The following is a 19,872-nucleotide window of genomic DNA, read 5'->3' as shown; positions in this document are numbered from 1 at the left end:
TCACCTGTAAATTAGACTTAGCTTATATTAAGAATTATGTAATACCATTTAGCTTATAAGTTAGACTCGGCTTATATTAAGAATTATATAATAAGTTAATAAATGCTTTTTTAGTGTGACCCAGATACAATTTGATAAAACATAATTATTTTCCAATAACATATTATTTTATAAAAATATTTGACAAACAATAACTACTAAACATAATAAAATGCCATCCAATCACTAACACATATCATTTTATTTTTAGAAAAAATTTATTTATATTTAAAAAACGAAATTACCCGGGTTCATTTCTTTCTGTTTCTTTCCAATCCTTTCTCTCTTTCTTTCCACTTCTAACAAAAATGTACAAAACACATACCATAACCATTATTTCTTTTATTAATATAAAATAAATCAATTATTAAAAAATTACACAAAACTGAAATTACCCACACCTAAAATTTCAATACTTTTTGAAAACCCTGTCAGCCTCTTCATTCAATTCGCTGTAAACATGACTAAAGAACAACCACACAAATAACTGTAGAGTTTCCTTTATAATCTAAGGAGGAAAGGGTGGAGAAATTTTTTATATATCGATACATATTACCTAGCTATTCAACCTTTTTTTTGTACTTGTTGTTGGTAGGATATAACGTATTCAGTGTTTCATTAATTTGCTATTAGGTTTATTTTTACTAAAAAAATTTAAAATCTATTCAAAATTTAACATTATGAAATTAAATTTATTATTTTTAAATAAAATTTATTTCTATTTATCTCAAATATGATTGATTGAAATGTCTGCCCTCTTATTGTGTAATGATGCAAGAATTGACTTTTGTGTACTTTATTATTAATTACTATGTACTATATCACTAATTACTATGTACAATAAATATAAATAATTTGGAAAGTAACATCATATATTAATTACTATGTACCATAAACACAAATGGTTTGTAATTGAATTCAAAAATTCCATTTTATTATTGGTGTAAAGTGTTAAATAGACAATTTTATGGGTTTTATTTTTTAATTTACAATAAAATAATTTAAAAAATATAAATTTGAAAAAATACGTAAAAATAACATTTGTACAATTTGTACAACTCTCATCATATCAATCTAAACTCTAATGACATGACATGTGTACTATAATATGAGCATTATGTAAAAAAATTGCCATCATTCAATATTAAATAAATAATTATTAACTTGTTATCATTCTCTTCAATATCAATCATATATATATACCAAAAAAATGTTTAATTATATTTAAAAAATTAATAAAAAATTGTTAAACAAATATTCATATAACTTTTTATAATTTTATTATTGTTTGCAATACATAGAAATCCATTCAGCCTAATTTTATTACTGCCTAACAAATATCAATACATTATTTACAACCTTACATGCATATGATTGATTAACTCACCAGAAAGTCTATTTTTGATGGAATAGCTGATCCTAGTTATCATATTGAAGATATTTCTTATGCAGTACATCACTTGAGTATGGAGGTTTATGTATTGTAATGGGTCAGTTATAATGGGGTTGGTTGTTTCTCGCAACCTGGATAATCTAGATTGATGATGATTATTTTCTGGAGATTTCTTCGATGTATATGATCCATTAGTTTTAGTTTTTATTTTTATATGATTTCAGGTAGACTTATTATTTCTGGATAGTTATTTGATCTTTGGCAGTTTTGATAGGAGATTTTTTTGGATGCTTATAGTTTATAAGTCTGGAGAGTTTTTATGGGAATTTACAGATTCATATGATGGAATATTTAGATGACTTTACATCTAAACAATGTATTGGATCTTATTTTGCTAATAGAAATCTAGCGTTTTTTTTTTCTCTGAAAGGAATAAAAGGCTTTTGACTATATGTATGAGTTCAGCAATTTGAAAATTTCTTAAAACTGATTGTGAAACAACTTTCTCAAATTTATAATTCCCATAAGTATTTGCCAAATTCTAAACAAATCTAACCAAAAAAATATGCCAAAAACTCCCAAAAACATCTTCCCCATAAACTAATGTAATAATATTTAGATACAAATTTAGGCCTCAGGCCTCTTCAACCCAAAAAAAAGAAAAGACCATCAATCTTGATTTGTGCTCAGGTTTGACTTCTTGGTATTCGAGCAACTATTTGGATTCCTTATCCCTCCATCACTCACACACTCATGTTCATGCGTCCCAGAGATGCCCATCACCCAAAACCATTATAGGAACAAATTAGTACAGTCAGATACAGCAAAGGTTCTTCTAACTCTTCTTAATTAATCATTTACAGGCCCAGGAGACCTAGTACTCACTACCATATCGCCTACTACAATATTTCTCGATTTCATCTGTAGTTCTTCCAGGAATTCGCCCAGCAATCAAAGCCCACCTGCAATCATACAAAAATCAAATTACCAACATTAACTTTTCAGACTTTAAATTCAGCTAGCAGACATCTTAATTAAACCCATATTTCCCAGATAAAATACCTCTCACATGCAATCATACAAAAATCAAATTAGCAACATTAAATTTTCAGACTTTAAATTCAGCCAGCAGACATCTTAACTAAACCCATATTTCCCAGATAAACTACCTCTGGCCCAGTAGATTGTAGAGCCTGCTTATGAGATCCTCTTCATCCTCTGTAAAACCTATCTTGTAATCCTCACTCACATCATCTGCATCAAATTCATTTTATCACAACTATTTAGAGACTTCAGAGATAAGCAACCATTAAAAATAGAAATTGAAGGGCAACAAATGTAAGAATCTAATTATAAGGTTATAGCTACACTAGATACTAAATTAGTGTAAAAGTTTTTTTATTTATGAGACAAGAAGTCTACCTCAGTGTAGCTATCTGATTGCTAAAGTTTAGAAAGACATACATACTCTACCACTCTGATTTTAAACATGTTACTTCTTAGAAAAACACAAACTCCACCACTAAATCCAATCGAAATTATATAAAATTATACCTGAAAAATCCACTGAAACATTGTCCTCTGATGAACGATCCGAATCACTCATGGTGCTTTGAGAATTCAGAAATGGCGGTAGTATCCGAAGAAGAAGCCCCCAATTACAGAAGAAAGAACAGTTCTCCAGAGACAACAACAGCAAGCAGTGAAGTGAAAGAGAGAGGGCAGTCACTGTATTGAATTCAAAGACTTTGGGATGCTGGGTTGTGGACAAGTGAATAAATATGGGTGTGAATAGTAAGGAAAGGTGTGTTCGTGGACTGGACTGTCGTACATGACTGGTAGTTGTGTAGTGGTGCTTTGAATGGCAGATGGATGTGGAATGTCTGAGTGGACACATTAAAGACTTCAGACAGTGACAAGATAGAGGAAATTTTATATAACTATTCTTGGTGGTGCATTTCGTATGATTTCTTGTACCATTCCAAGGCGACAGCGACATGTTCCAGAGAGAATTTCAGTAGAATGTACTTTCCAAGAACCAATAAATGCGCAAAGTTTGGAAAAGTGAAAGCTAAAGAAAACGTATCGTTCGTCATGATTTGATTTTCATTTTTTTATTTACCAATGACGGAAGCAATTTCTTTATATATAATAATAATAAAAAAGGAGGAATGCATCGATTAGATTAGTTAGTTTGATTGACTGTGGAAAGGAGCAGCGATCTGAGCGGAAGAATGTTTTTGGGTAAATGTTTTGTCTGATTTTGTTTAAAATTCAACTTTACGTTGTTAAAGTTATATAATTAGAGTAGCGGAGATAGGAGGTTTTGGTTTTTTTTATTTATTTATAATGATAATAATTGAATTTAGGCGTACAGTGATGTGTGGTTTGACGGTAAGTCATATGGGTGAAGCCCAGGCAGACCGAAGTTCAAATCTCATTGAGTACAATGACCTGCTGTGGTGGCAGCTAGAGGGGCCGCATAGGAATTAAGCTAGAGGCCTCGCAGTTACGCAAGTGTGGTTCATCGTCATCATAAGATGAAGAACCAGATCATGGCTATAAGTTAAATAGAGAGAGTTGATGTTAATTTGATTTTGTATTCGAAAAAGTAATTTAAATAAGGGTTATATAATAGTTAGTACTTGCACTTTAGCTTAAACAACTAATTAAACACTATATTGTTGAATGCCATCACAAAAATTTAAGAAATATTATTAACTAATATTGTTTATATTAACTTATAATACATTTTAGTATATATATGTATATATGTGTGTTTATTTTTTTATTAATGTATATAATTTTTTATAAGTTAAATAAAAAGGAAATAAAAGTAAAATAAAAAAATTTAGTAGCTAATAGAAATGGAAGTTACTAAACAACCCATAATAATACCTTAACCAATGGCCTTATAAATAAATAGATTTAAATAATAATAAAAAATAACAAAAAATTATTTCCCAATATTAAACTATGGATAAATGACATAATTTTTTTGGTCAAAGACAAAATAATGCACAATCAAAACAAAACTGAATGGGTAATACTCTAAGTATAATAAAGTAATATTATGATTTCACCAAAAAGATTGTCATAGGATTTTAGTTTTAAAAAAAAGGAAAATCATCTCCTAAGATCATTTCCTGAAAGAACAATTATAGACACTGTAATCTTCTTCTTAAGTTAAGATCTTTTGACTATATTTTTGTCTTTTCAATGCATATTTTTCTATGAGTTTTATTTGAACATATACCAAAAATGTTGGAATAATATAGTTGAGTTGTAATATTTATAGACATAGCATAATGAGTTGTCTTTAGTGCGATTTTTTGGACTTTCCAGTGCCGCAATCCAGCAAAAAAAATTTGAGGTCAAATCTTGATTTGTGTTATTTAAACAGATTTTTTTGATTGTATATATGAATTCAATACCTTGAAAATCCCTAGGGCCTGTATATATAGATTGAGCACCTTGAAAAACCCCTAGGGTACTTCGATTTTTTACGGGTTATCCATCAAGCTTGTGATTTCAATAAATTCCTATCCGATTTTAGAAAAATTAGACACCAGAAAAACTTCCAAAAAATTTCACTAAAAACAACTATGTTTATGCATTCAAAAATACATTATAAATAAATAAAAATAACAATCTTACTCAAAATTGTATCATCAAAATTCAATTAAAAAAAATAAAATTTATAAAATATGTATATATATATATTTATAAAATTAAATATATAATAGCATAGTAATTTTTTTTTGTTTTTTAATAATTTTTCCAACAAATTTCATTGGAAATCTAATTAGAAATTAAAAAATATAAATTATTTAATTTAAATATTGGAAAAAAAGATCAGTACACCACATCAATTTTTAAATTTCATATAGTTACTGTTACTTATTATTATATATACCTACGTACATCCGTTGTTAGACTATGCCATATTGTTTAGCCTACCCCACCTTACAAATCCCAGCTCATCACAACCATCCTTTCTTCCACCAACCCTAACCCTAACCCTAACCCTAAGGAGCCACCAACCCTAACCCTAAGGAGCCGTCGTTGTGGTCATGTCTGCTACCGACTTATCATAATGTCGGCTATCCGCGTGATCTGACAAAAGTTACACACTGTAAACAAGAAGGGAATGGAATGGAATGTGCTTACCTCCTTTTATTTAGATTCCAAGTCTCTTCCTTAGCCTATCCGCTCTATGCGGAAGTGGCGTTGACGTTACTGCTATAATGAGATGACTTTCTTTATTGGTGGGGGCTTTAACGACATCGCTTTGTGTTCCAAGTAATGATTCTATTTAAGAATCCCAAGAAAAATTCTTTTTATCAAATTCTATTTTTATCAAATTCTAGTCGCCTTCACAGACACTTTCTCCAAACCCAAGTTAATTATTTATAAGTTAATTATTTATAATGGTTAATCAGAAGTAAAGTAGTGTAGTTTGGGTGGTAGGAAAAGTTGTTATTATATTTTTACTTAATTTCAGTGTTATTAGTTAGGATGATCGGGAGGAGTTGCTATTATTTTCCTTACTAAATTTGAATCCTACTGAGTTTGAAAAAGTAATCGAGAGGAATTGCTTTTATCTTCCTACTAAATTTGAATCCCACCAAACTTAACATATTCGCTCTTTAGAAGTCATTTCTACATAATAAATTCCTTGCTCACCTAAACAAAACATCCCTACTAAATTTGAATCCCACCAAGCTTAACATATTCGTTCTTTGGAAGTCATTTCTACAAACAAGCTTTCCAAAATCTCCTCTAGAGTGAACCACATAAAAAACAAAAAAACTTTTGCCAAATTCAAATAAATAAAAAAACAAAAAACTTTTGTCAAATTCAAATGAATAAATATGTTAAGGAAAAAACAATAATAAACAACATTTTTGAGTTGTTATGGATCATAAATGTTATTCTATTTACCAATAAAATAATACACAAATCAAATCACCGATTAAAAATATACACAAATCAAATTTTAATAGGTGATTATTTTTCTTTTGAAAGTTGTGAAATATTTGATATTCGTTATTTAATATGTTACTTCTGTTTCTTTCATTATTTTTTTACTTTACTTTGCATTTTACTAGTAATATTTTTGTGTGCTTTTTCATATTTCTAATTTAGTTGTCATTATTTAATTAATATTTTATTTAAAAAAATAAATATAAAATGTTGAAGGTCTAAATTGATCTAAGTTTTTTATATTGAGAATTTAAAATAAGTTTGTTTTTTTTTAATAAAAAATAATTTAATATTTAATATGTATAGCGATTATTTATAATTTATTAATTGGAAAAAATTAATATTAACATTTTCAAAGTATGACTCTTTAATTATCAATTTAGATATTTGAGACATACTTAATTTTTAATTTAAATAAATAATTTGACATAATTTTATTTTTTATTAGTTAAATATATAGCAAGATAATAATTTTACATATTAACATAAAATAGTTATTAAATGTATTATTTAAAATATATAACATTAAAATTGAATAGAATGTTATGAGAATTTATTTTCCATCACACATTCAAAGAGTTAGCCAATTCTAAGCTTCATAAATTATGTTCCAATTTACTTCGTGCAAATTTTCAAATACAAAACATCAAAATGTTTAATGTTATGTATCATATAATTTATCATCATTTTTTTAATGATTCAATTTAGAACTAACAATGCTATCACGAAGAATAAAAATAATTTGCCACATTTTAATTAAATTTGGGTAAGACTAACAACACTTAAGTTGTGATCCACAGGGCTCTATGTTCTAACTTTTTTTTTTTCTTTGGATATGTCGAATGTAGCGTAATAGTAAAACTTTGGTATCATCATTTTTTCCATAGTTTTTCTTATTCTTTTCTTGAAAACAAGTGTTGTATGACAACTTAGTCCCTGCCACCCGAGTTAGACCCTACTACTCAAGTTAAAAATTATGTTTGGAGAAACAATGGGAAAATTTGCATAAAAGATTATAGCCCATATTATTCAATGCTAAATTAATAGTGGTCAATAGACAAATGGAATCCCATATTCTTAAATTGAGATGTGAAGTGGATAAATTAATTTCTTGCTCATGTAAAAGGAATTGCATATATTTTGGTAGGTAGTTACCACTAGTATGTCTACACATCTATAGTTTTACTCCTACATAAGTGCGGAGGAAAACATAAATAATGGTGGGAAGTAACTCCCATCTTATTCCTATCCATTTTTAATGCAAAGACTTTGCATGAATTATGGTGGGAATTATGCAAAGGCTATAATAAGACCTCCAAGTTATAGTCCAATCAAATGTTTGAAAATTACTTTTGTTAATAATATTGAAAGATAAATATTTATTTTTCAAAGGTAAACATTACAATGATAAACTAATAGCGGCCAATAAACGAATTCATTGCTAGAGTCCTGCATTGGAGAGGATTAATAAAATTGAACAATTGAACAATTTTGTTGCATTAAATAGTGGTGAATTTGCAAACCTACAATCAATTAAATTTTGAACAAATGCTTTATCCAAATGTACATAATTTTTCATAGTACATTACGAAAGTGAAATAAGTATATGTTTGAATATGTGAAACACCTACATTCATAATTAAACTCTAATTCCCATGTTCTATTTTTTTCAGGAAATGTGGAACATGTTCCAAACATATCTTGAAAGATTGTTATGTGAAGAACTATAATAAACACATCTAATTGCATGCCAATATATGTTTTTTTTTCTTCACTTGTGGTTCACGGATACCCGTGGTCACTGGGTAGCCGCTACGTCCACATGAATAATATCTAGGGTGGACCCCACTCGAAGGAGATCAACACCCCTCGGCCATATTTACTTGACTTGACCTCAAGAGTTTTCGGGAATTGACCCTGTGACCTCCCGATTGGCGAGGCACTGATTTGACCGATTGAGCTAACTCTTGGGGCTCATGCCAATACATGTTATATCAATATGTTTTTATTTAAATTGTTGACTTAGCTTATTTCATTTATGTTCATTTTATACATTTTTTTAATTATCATGTCTCCATTCATATAATAACGCAAGCATAATTTTGACAAGCTTATTCATCATATGTCCTCTACAAAGTTATTGAACTTGAATTCAATGAATTTGAAGTACTTGTAACTTATCAATTTGAAATAATTCCATTGGATTTTATGTTTTCCATGCATCTTTGTAGATTTTTCCAACTAAGAGTACACTTTATTGACCAAGTTATCAATATAAATAAATGTATGAACAATTGGTTATATCTAATGCTTCATGATGTGTTACACAAGAATACATATAAAATGAGGCACTTCATGAAGTAAATTAGCAACGAAACCTTCATGAATACTTCCTATAGATGAAGCACCATTTGACCCAACTCCCGCCATTTTATATTTTGACAAATCTTCTTTAGATAATAGGTGTTCGAGGGGCATCTACTAGCCAAGTTCATCTTTCACCTCCTTAGATCAAAATTCCATTTACCAAGAATTGGTTCCATTTTGTAATATTTTCTACTATATCTTTAAAAAAACGTATTTTTAAGTAGTTAGAGTGAGGTGTTATTAGTGTGCTATGTAAAAGATAAGTTTAGCTAAAATAAGAGATTGTGGGCAAAAGAAACTCAATTTGCTGAGAAAAAGAAACCCAATTTGCTGAGATTTAGATACCAAAAATATTTTTATATATAATGGAAAATAAAATCTTTGAGCGAGGATAGACAAAACAAGAGAGGAGAGAGTGTGGAGAATAGAATGAAGAGGGAGATTAAATACAATAGGGAAAATCTTTGTAACCTTCCTCTAATAAATTATTAGAGCTTGTGGTTTTCTTTTATGCCTCTGTATATCAATTATGATTTCTATGGTTCTTTATGTTTATGATTTTTTAAATTTGTGTGTATGAGTGTGTTTAATCATTTATCAAAGCATTAGAACCCTGTAATTAGTCTTAAGATAAACTAAATCCATTGTGCACAACCTAGTCGACTTCATTGGAACCAAGTATAAAGGTGAATGTTAAAGATTTAGACCAGAATCGAGTTTTAACACTAAGTCTATTTATAACTGGATCATCGGATGGGTAGATTAAATATTGTTTAAATGACATCCAGTGTAGGACCCACATCCAACCTCAAGCCATCAAGTAACCAAGAAAACCCCGGATCCTTGAATTAGACATATCAAAACCTTATCCGGAATCAACCGCACATCGAGGCGTAAAGGTTATATCTAGTCATCCAATCTTGTTGAAAGGTAATTTCTATTAGAACATATTGATCCTCCAGATACTTGGATAAGTGCCCATAGAGGATAATTCAGCATGGAAGGTACATCTGACCTCGGGGAAGTGTCACATCCCCGGATCAACCCAAACCCCCAGATCTTTGGAAATTTGTTAATAACATGAAAGTGTCGACCCACATGGGTGACATGCTTGAGTGCATTTGGAGTTAAGACCCAGAGTTCGACCACACTCATATAGTGGTCTTAACTTTAGCCCTAGTGCAAAAGGGCCAATAATATGAGGTTTAGATTTTTAAATAAATTTGGGACTTTCATTGTTGTTAGGGAAAGGGATTTGTATTGGGTTAAGAGAGCTATTAGCGCTAATATTGAAATTAAGTATTATTATATTACAAGGAGACCCTCAAACAAGTAAGAAAAAGGAAGAAATTAATTTAATAAGACCAGTTGGTATCAGTTTTTGAGCATAACATAATTTTGGTCTAAAAAATGGCATAAAGGAAAAAGGAAAAAGAGGAGGTGCTAAAGGAGTAGCTCATGGTGTAGGAAGAGGAAGGCCTATAGCCAATGTAGCCTTGCAAGCAGAGATGAGATGCCTTTGATAGAGATTAAAGGTGATGGAAATTACCCAAAGAAGAGGAGATACCATGGGAAATGCGAGTGAGGTAGAGAAGCATAAGAGTCTTCTAGTGAGGAAGAAGGAGAAGAATCTATACAAGAAAAAATGTTAAAGATGATAGTGAAATTTCTGCTAGACCAATGTCTATGAAGGTAACTTGAATGCTGATGAATTAATGGATTGGATCAATACTATGGATAAGTACTTTGACTATGAATATGTTGATGTGGAGAAAAAGGTGAAGTTTCTAGTCACGAGACTGAAAGGACATGCAGCCTTATGGTGGGATGAAGTACATGCAAAACAAAAGAGGAAAGGAAAACCAGAATCAAAGGCTGAGACAAAATGGTGGAAAAATTTAAAGGTAAATTTATGTCCAAGGATTAATAGCTCAATATTTTTAGACAATTGCAAAACCTCAAACAAAAATCTATGACAATTAAAGAATACATGAAGAATTTTATAGGTTGAATATTAGAGTTGGTCATATAGAGGAGGAAGCTGAGAAAGTTGCACGATATATTAATGATTCGAGATTTGAGTTTCGGGATGAGATTAGCCTCTTATCCTTGAGGACAATGGAGGATGCCAATCAAGCTATTTTAAAAGTAGAAGAAAATATCTCAAGAATCAAAGTCAAAGGAATAAAGGAAGACTTCCCTGCAAGAGTGTAACAACCTCAAGTTAAAGTTTAATGTAATAAAGGATATTAAAGGAAAAATAATAAGACCAAGGTCACGGGACATGTATTCAAGGTTGAATGTTGGGCAAACATTGTAGTGGACATAACTTGCAGTTTATTAATGGCTATGGAAATTGGCAAAGGCAAAGAGAGAAAAAATTGGCATTTAATTATGATAAATAAGGAAAATTATGATAAATAAGGAAATTAGGAGAAAAGGGATATGAAGAGACATAAATATGCATGTAAGGGAAATTAGAGGGAAAATGGAGGAAAATGAAAGAAAATTGGAAATCAATGATAAAAAGGCATCAGAGAATTAATTCACAAGTTTTTCTTAGCTTTTGGTCATTTCAGTGTTGACTCTCTCCTTACACTCTCATACACTCTATCACTCTTAGAGAACTCTAGCATTCACTTGGATTTGGAGAAGGAAGATAGAGGAAAGCAAGGGAGTGCAAAGAGAAGGTTGGATCAACAACTTCAGTAGGAGGATTTTGCAGGTAATAAGTTGCATGTGTGATTTACTTGCTAGGATGTGAATGAATGGTACATGCATTTTTTGATTTGGTTCATTTATTGTCATTGGAATGGGTTTTACATAGTTTGACAATAGTTTTAACCTTTCCTTGCCATTTACTGGATAACTATTCTTGTTTGAGCTTTGGATTGGCGAAAGAATTTGGAACTGGGTGAGGTGGTCTTAGGAAAATCCTAAGGGTTAGGGGTGGGGATGATTTTATCTAGGAAGCCCTCGACAGGTGGGTGGAGATAGGAAAATTCCTCAAAGTATGGTGAAGGAATTTTGAGGCATCCAAGCTTGGTTTGGTTTTTTGATCTGGGGACTTATTTAGGTGAGATCACTGTAGCTTGAGGGTGGAGGTGGTTTAACCTCTAGATTCCTTGTTTGATTATATCTTGGTTTATCCCATGAGATCCCACATTCATGCTTGGAATATGACATGGGGGTGATTGGTTGAAAGAAAGATTTGGTTCAACCCAATCTATGGTTAGGTGGTACATGGAAGTCCCTGAATTGGTTGGCTTTTGCATAAGTTTATATGAGTTATTATTCTAATGTAATTAAGGAGCGCATCATTGGATTTATATTTCAATTTGTCTTATTTAGGGATATTGATTCTTTTAAATTATAGGGAATTGAATGCGATTAGGTATAATTAGTGAAACAACGCATTATTTGAAGTAAAACGTATCCCTTAAAATTAAAGGGCAAGTCTCCATTAAGGGTGTGGTTTCTCGCTACACTTGGACTCTTCTATTCATTATCATTTCTTATGGTACGGTGGCGGGGGGGAAATCATAGAGTTGAGATAATTGCACAATGGGGTGTTCTCAATTTCTCTTCATGATGCATTGTGGGGTGCTCTCCAATGCTCTTCCTGGCTGGGCATTGATAATATTCTTATTTTTTTTTACTCTCTTGTTTTGATCAACTGGATTCACAGTCCCTACTCTCTTGAGGTTTCGGTTCTCTGCAATTGGATTCAACTAATTAGGAACATTATGCCTTCATTCTCATTTGTATCCTTTCAACATGTCTATCGGGAGAAAAACATGGAGGCTGATGCACTCTCAAAACTTGGTCTCTGCCTCTGTTCGGGCTTTATATTCTTTGAAAAGTTCTCTGATGGCATGGGTTGTGGTATGGGATCATTTCAGATTTAATTCTCATTTCTGATGTTGTGATTTGGTCTTATTTTTTATGGTGTCCATTTGGGTGGGGAACCCTACAGACTCCCATGTTTTTCTTGCTTTCTCACTCTTCTGTCCTGTGGACGATCTTCTTCTTTGATGAGTTTATATATATATATATATATATATATAGATATATATATATATATATATAGATATATATATATATATATATATATATAGATATATATATATATATATATATAGATATATATATATATATATATATATAGATATATATATATATATATAGATATATAGATATATTATTAATAACTTGAGCATGCAAGATATAGAGATTTGAATAATCACATGGGTTCACTCTATCATTATTGTTTTATGATCTTATTATATATTTATGTTTTAGTTATATATATATATATATATATATATATATATATATATATATATATATATATATGAATGAATGAATAATCACATGGGTTCACTCTACCATTATTGTTTTATGATCTTACTATATATTTATGTTTTAGTTATATATGTATGTATGTATGTAAATTATTAATAACTTGAGCATGCAAGATATAGAGATTTGAATAATCAGATGGGTTCTCTCTATCATTATTGTTTTATGATCTTATTATATACTTATGGTTTAGTTTTATATGTGTCATCGAGGTTTTGTTCGTTCAAGTTTAATTTCAAAGAATGTGTGATAAATTTTATTTTTTATTTTTTTACTTGTTTGTAAAAATTCGCCCTTAAATATGATGAGTTGAAATTCATTTTTTTTTATATGTACATTTATTTTATTCATTTTAGCAGATTTGATTTTCATTATTAAGTTCAACAAAAAATATTTATTTTCCATGAAAGTAGATATTTTACTTATTACTAAAGTCTAAATACTAAGATTTATTTTCTCAATATTATATTATTGTGAATTTCATTAATTAGAACTATTTTTCAAATGTTATATTGTAGTGGATATATTAAGCGCCAATAGGGATAAAATCTCACAAGGTGCAAGTTTTTTTTTTAATTATAATTAAAATTTTACATATAATATTTCTCTCTCATATATATATATATATATATAACTAATTTATGTTTGTTTTTTCTTTCATGGTATAAATAATTTCAATCTCTTATCTTTTGTTTCAAAAAATTGGTATAAATAATTTCCTGTTTTCAAAAAGTTGAAGAAGTGTTTCTTTCACTATATATATGGCATGGCCTCTTATCTACTAATGTAGATCCAACTTAATCATGGATCTACCAAATGCTAAAAGGGATGAAATCTATCAAACACCCTCAAAATAATTGATCCATCATGGCACTTGGTAGCTTTAAAGATCCAGAGTTATGATGGATTTAGGCTCATTTAATTTTCCACTTTAAAGAGACTATATTCCACTTGAACACCATGGGTCAATACTGTGTGTTCTCATAAATATGAAGCATAAAAACAAAAGATAAATTGACCAAATCAAGTTTACTTTAAATGCCAAATAAACATTAATAAAAATAATACGCTTCCTATTTATATTACTTTTCCAATTTACCCAATTTAAATACTAATAAATTACGAATAATTAATATAAAAATTGTTTTTTGAAATAAATATAATGAACAAAGAAGCTGCGGCGAACAAGGGTTTCGAATGGCGCTGCAAGGTCGCACCAGGTACGCAGGCAACCGGGGCTTGAAGGACCTGCCCCCAGCTCGCGGAGAAAGACTGAAGGCCGCATGCAAACGGCAGATCTTAGAACCCAGGCAACAACCAATGGATACGCTGAACGAAGGAGTTTTGTTAGGGCCGAGAGCGATTATGGCTGTGGCCCTGCGGCTCGAAGAGATCTAGACAGTGAGAGCCAATGTAACCTTCAACGCATCTGGATCAGTGCATAACGACGAAGGAACAGTGAGTGCTAGGTTCAGATCTGCAGAACCGATCACAGTGACACGGATCCGGCATCCAAATACGGCGGATGAATCATCGGAGGCAGAGTACTGGACGGTAATGAGTGAGGGTGCCCCAGATCTCTCTTGGCCGCCACTAAAACCACCACGGACGCCTCCAGAAGTAGAAAGAAATCCCATCAAAGCGGAAGGCGGGTATGTAATCCCCAAATCCGCCATCGACCCACCAGATCTGGACAAAAAACAGACAAATAAGAGTTTGGGTAAGGCAGATCCGACAGATCTGAAAATATTCATCAGATCCGTAGACGGCAAACACTATTGTATTCAATCCAAGGAAGACATGAAGATTCTGGAGGTAAAAAAACAGATCCAGAATAAACTGGGCTTTCCGATTTCACACCAAAATCTTTTATTTTCAGGACATTGCTTGCAGGATCTACACACCCTTCAGCATTATGGGGTTGCTAATGATTCAACTATCATCCTCAACTTGAGACTCCGAGGCGGATGCAAGGGAACTACCTCAAAAAACACAGGTTCTTTCCGGGATGCAGTCAAAGGGAAAGTTCCAATGCAACATAAACCAACACCCACAACAGAGCTTCCAGGGCCCTATATCGTGGAACAGAGGCCAGAATCACCCATGCTCACTGTATCACTGCCTGAGGTAACAGATCTGTATACAGATTTAATGCAAAATGCCGTTATTTGCAGATTCAATGGTTACTGGCCCAAAGCTGATGCACTACATCAATGGGTTTTTTCCACATGGACACCCAGGTGTGAAATATATCTATGCCCTAAGGGTTTCTTCATAGTCAGATTCAACACAGAACTGGAACGAGACAGTATCATCAACCAAGGGCCTTGGTTTTGGGGCAATGCTGGCCTCTTTATCACCCCCTGGTTCTCGGACTTTGATGCTAACAAAATGGTTGTATCGACAATGCCAGTTTGGGTAAGGCTTCATAACCTCCCGCTGCACTTCTGGCATCGGAAGGCATTAACAGCCATTGGGAATTCCTTAGGAAAACATCTTAAAATAGATGAGGACAGAGCCAACCGGGGAATCTTCACATATGCCAGAATATGTGTCGAGGTGGATCTAAGCCAAGGGCTTCCAGATCACATCACACTAAACTTCAACAATTCACTGTGGACACAACAACTTGATTACGAGAACACGGCATTCAGATGCCGTAGCTGCATGCAGACAGGGCACCTACAATATGCATGTCCTCTGTCCAGTAAGGAACCTAAAGGGAACAAGAAACAACAGAAGAAACCAAAGGGCTGGCAGCATACAGAACCACTGGAGGAGGAAGCACTGAACACGGAACCCACAGATTTACAAGGACCACAGGACAAAGCGATGGAGGAAAACAACGAAGAACCCAAATTGGAGCCAAACAACTTGGAACGGCAACAAGATCTACAGCTGGAAATAAGCGGCGCCAAAAGAGCACACAGTCCCGAAGGATCTGACTCGGACAAAGAACAATCAATGTATACAGGGGAAAATCAGCTTGCCTTAATTGCACCCACTCCCAATTCGGGAGTATGGCGCAAAGTAGAAAAGAAAAAAGGAAGGAAAATATAGGCCTGTAGACACAACTTTTTCTGTTTGGATTCCTGTATTTACAGGAACAGTTTTTGACCTTATGTGTTTTATTTTGTTTGCTGCCTGTCATCACAGGAACAGCCATATGCATATGCTTCAAGCATCTACAAAATGTAATTTTATCAATATGAATAAAATTACGACTTTTTCCTAGGGGAAAAAAATAATGAACAAAGAACTTTTGTGATTAGTAATATTTATTATTAAAAATTGTTAAATTAAAATAAATATTATTTTTCGATTTATTTATTTATTTTATATTGATATTTTATTTTTTGAAGTGTAAATGGTATTAATAGATTTAGAATTTAGAATTTATTTAATTTGTAAAATAAGATTTTAATATTCGTTATTTTATATTTTATATAAATTTATAATTATCCATTCTTTTATATTGTTATTTGCAAATTTCGTTTTTTTAAACGCAAATTCTTGTAACAAAAAGTAATCCAATAAACAATGAAGAATAATATTCAAAATATGTATTTTTATTAAACTAAAATGGTTGTATTGAAAAATGATGGGACACAAGACATCATATAAATTAACGTGGGTAGTCGTTACTCACCTATAATGTTTAATTTTTCATCAGAGCATTCTGAAGAAGAACTTTCAGAGAATTCAGATGTTGAACAGAGTTGTCGTTGTTGTATCTATTCTTTATATGAGATGTTTGGACAATTTTCAGATTTGTGATTCTTAGAACCACATTTATAACACAGGATTGACACCATGCCCTCTGTTTTTACTGTCCTTTTCTTCTTTGCAACCTCAAAGGATTTCTTTCCTCTGTTTCTCTTAGATTTTTTTGATAAGGGACAACGATTGGAGGTATGTCCAGGTTGGCCACAGAGCCAACAAATCAATTTATTCCATTGATCTTTCTTACATGTCTACAGATGAATATCCTTGGGTTCATATTAATGTGTTTTTGGCACATATTTATAGTATCCTTTCTTGGTCCCTTTTCTTTTCCTCTGTGGATATTTCCCGTATTCTTGTCTTTTTTCTTTCTTGGCCTTCTTTTTAGCTTTTCTGCTTTTTACTATGGGGTCATCTATAACAAGACCATACTTGTTATAGATGGGTTTTCTCTCTGGTAATCTTGACATCTTCTGCAGAGATTTATTAACTTTCATACTATTGCATAAATTTACCAAAACTTTTGTTATGATGATGTATATTTCTCCCCAAGTAAAAGATTCAAAAGGTAACTGAAAAACAACTTGTTGTCTTAGATAATCTACAAATTTTGAAGGCAACATTGCTAAGTAGATTTGTTTCCGCAAGAGATTTTTGCTATCTTTAGCCTTATATATTCTTTGAATCCAGTCTCTATGAAAATCTTCATAACGAGACATTTTATTACATTTAATATACATGAGAATTATCCCATGCTTATTGGCAAGTTCAAGTTCTCCTCCACACCAATGTTCTAAAATAAATGAAGTTAGTGCCCCAATCATATTGCTTTGTGAAGCTCCAGCAGAATTATGAATGATATCTCCCGCTTCATCTTTCAAGATCTCATTTTCCATTTTTTTCCACTATTGCTAGTGATGACTCTGTTTCCCACCATCTCAACAAAGTTCCAGTAAAGCAATGAATAATAGATTTACAAGCTTCTATTTCATTTTTTCCCCTTCGGCACATGAGCTTGTATTTTGTAAACATAAGATCTATCATTTGTCGAATCTGAGCAACACTCAGATTGTCAATATTCCATTCTGTGTGTGATTCAGGATGGAAGTTATGTGTTTTTGGAAGTTTCTCTTTTCCACTGAGATCAAGTGTTGGATACCTGGTATATTGACTTCGGAGAGGCTCATATATAGGGAAAATATGTGGTTCTGAGCTTTCGGGTTGCTCTACTTCTTTAAACAGTGAGGAGATAGTCATTGGCTTGGTTTTTTCTTTGGCTATTTCTTTAGGGAAGAGAGAAGGAAATATATCAACAGGCTTAATAGGATGCTGAATATTTACAAATCTCTTGAATATAGAAGAAACAAGAATCGGTTTGTCTTTGGGGGCTATATGAAGTTTATCAAATTTTTCAGACAGTTCTTCAATAGATTCCTGAGTAGATTGTTTTCCCATATCTACTTTCCTTTCAACATCTTCTATCCTTGTTAAGGATTCTTTAACAAAACCTTTCAATATAGTAGTGGAATAGTTCACATCATTCAGAGTTCTATTAATACTATTTACAGAGACTTGTATACTGTCAAAATCTTCTTTAACTTTAATAGACTTTACACAATTAATTTCTAGCCCTTTAACTGCTGTATTTGTCCAGTTTATCTGTTCACTGGCTTTATGTATCCTACCATCAATGCCAAGGGCACTGTCATCTTTTATGACCAACGGAATGGCTTTAGCACTATTCTATGCTTCTCCTAATACAATGCCTTTGTAAGGAGGGAAGGTGGTAGGAGTTTCAATTTTACTACCATCTATGGCAGTCCAAGAATGTTTTGTTGAGGATGATTCAACATCTGCCATTTGTACATCTGTATTTTCTTGCTTCCTCTTCCATTCATAAAAAGACAACCAAATGTTGTTCTTTTGCATGTATGTTTTCCATTCATGGGATAATCTGATTTTTTCTGGGTATGGAGTGGTAAGGTCAAAACTTTCAGCCTCAGGATGAGTGTATAAATCCCAATTAAGCATATTTTTCATCCATTGATGATCAATTGTATGCTTCCTACATCCTTCCATAACCGAAAAGAACTTGTGCATTTTTGGTTTTGACGGCTTCTTACAATCAAAAGGCACAAAGTTTTCAAATCTGGATTGAGGGATTATCTCCTCAAGTTGTTCCAGATATTTTAGACCATAATGAGGCATACCAGTAGGACACATTTTGATAAACATGTCTCTAAGGTGGGGGTCTTCATTTTCCAAAGACGAAAGCTCATGAATCATTAATACATGACTATCATGAGGGAAGGGTATTTCAGAACACTTAGAATTTGGACACGGAGTGACAGAAGTTGTAGGAGGATATACTCCTGTCCTTGGATGGTGGTTATGATGTATGACATAATCAACATGGCTACTGAGATTTATCTTTTGATTGTAGCTTGGGAAAATGACTTGCAGGGATGAAAAATTTACAATCTGGGCATATTCAAATAGATCTATATGTAGGAAATTTACAGATGGTGTAAAAGGACTGGCATTATCTACTACTTGTGGATCAATATACATGGATGATGCTTTGCAAGCTAAATCGATTCTTCTGCGATCTATTGTAGATCTTCTAGGAAAGGACACTACAACAGATGATTGTCCTTCTTGTATATCAGCAAAAGTAATGTTTTGCATTGTTGGAGGTTTTGGTTTATCAAAAACCCAATGTTCTAGGAAACTTAGGTCTTCCCATTTAATAATCTGATGTTCTAACTTTTTATTTTGGGTATCTGTTAGAACAAACACACTAGATTTGGATACTTTGCTGGGAGCATGGAGAACTACAGGATAGAGGGTATTTGTGTGTCTAAAACAACCACGAGTTTGAATGGAAATATTATTTCTCTTTTTCTTCATATCAAACCCTTTTGTTTGAATTTGTAGTTGTAAAATATCCTTGATGTGATCATCAAACGTATATATAGAAAATTTGGGATAATAATCAAAGT

At 32.0% G+C, this 19,872-nt stretch overlaps 1 protein-coding gene across 1 annotated transcript; it reads right to left on the bottom strand.

Annotated features, from left to right (window-relative positions):
* Nucleotides 1–1,990: 1,990 nt before the first annotated feature.
* Nucleotides 1,991–3,227, bottom strand: LOC149174938 (transcription factor CPC-like). Its single transcript, XM_089422720.1, has 3 exons — nucleotides 2,987–3,227; nucleotides 2,602–2,686; nucleotides 1,991–2,394 (listed from the first exon to the last, which is right to left on the bottom strand). The coding sequence occupies exons 1-3, from the start codon at nucleotides 3,036–3,038 to the stop codon at nucleotides 2,307–2,309; spliced, it is 225 nt and encodes a 74-aa protein (XP_089278846.1). The 5' UTR covers nucleotides 3,039–3,227; the 3' UTR covers nucleotides 1,991–2,306.
* Between the last annotated feature and the right edge of the window lie 16,645 nt (nucleotides 3,228–19,872).

The sequence above is a fragment of the Pinus tabuliformis genome, chromosome 4_1, assembly GCF_031772625.1.
Source record: "Pinus tabuliformis cultivar Carrire ecotype Pingquan chromosome 4_1, CPIR1, whole genome shotgun sequence".
NCBI classification, from domain to species: Eukaryota; Viridiplantae; Streptophyta; class Pinopsida; order Pinales; family Pinaceae; genus Pinus; species Pinus tabuliformis.
The sequence above is the reverse complement of the archived record's forward strand: the minus strand, read 5'-3'. Positions and strand labels throughout refer to the sequence as shown.

What these genes read in the sequence shown, in the direction of transcription:
- LOC149174938 (XM_089422720.1), bottom strand. Translation starts at nt 3,038, where the DNA reads ATGAGTGATTCGGATCGTTCATCAGAGGACAATGTTTCAGTGGATTTT. An exon ending in TGTTTCAGTGGATTTTTCAG is followed by an intron (nt 2,687 to 2,986) that starts GTATAATTTTAT and finishes AATTTGATGCAG; the next exon opens with ATGATGTGAGTGAGGATTAC. An exon ending in TACAATCTACTGGGCCAGAG is followed by an intron (nt 2,395 to 2,601) that starts GTAGTTTATCTG and finishes GTATGATTGCAG; the next exon opens with GTGGGCTTTGATTGCTGGGC.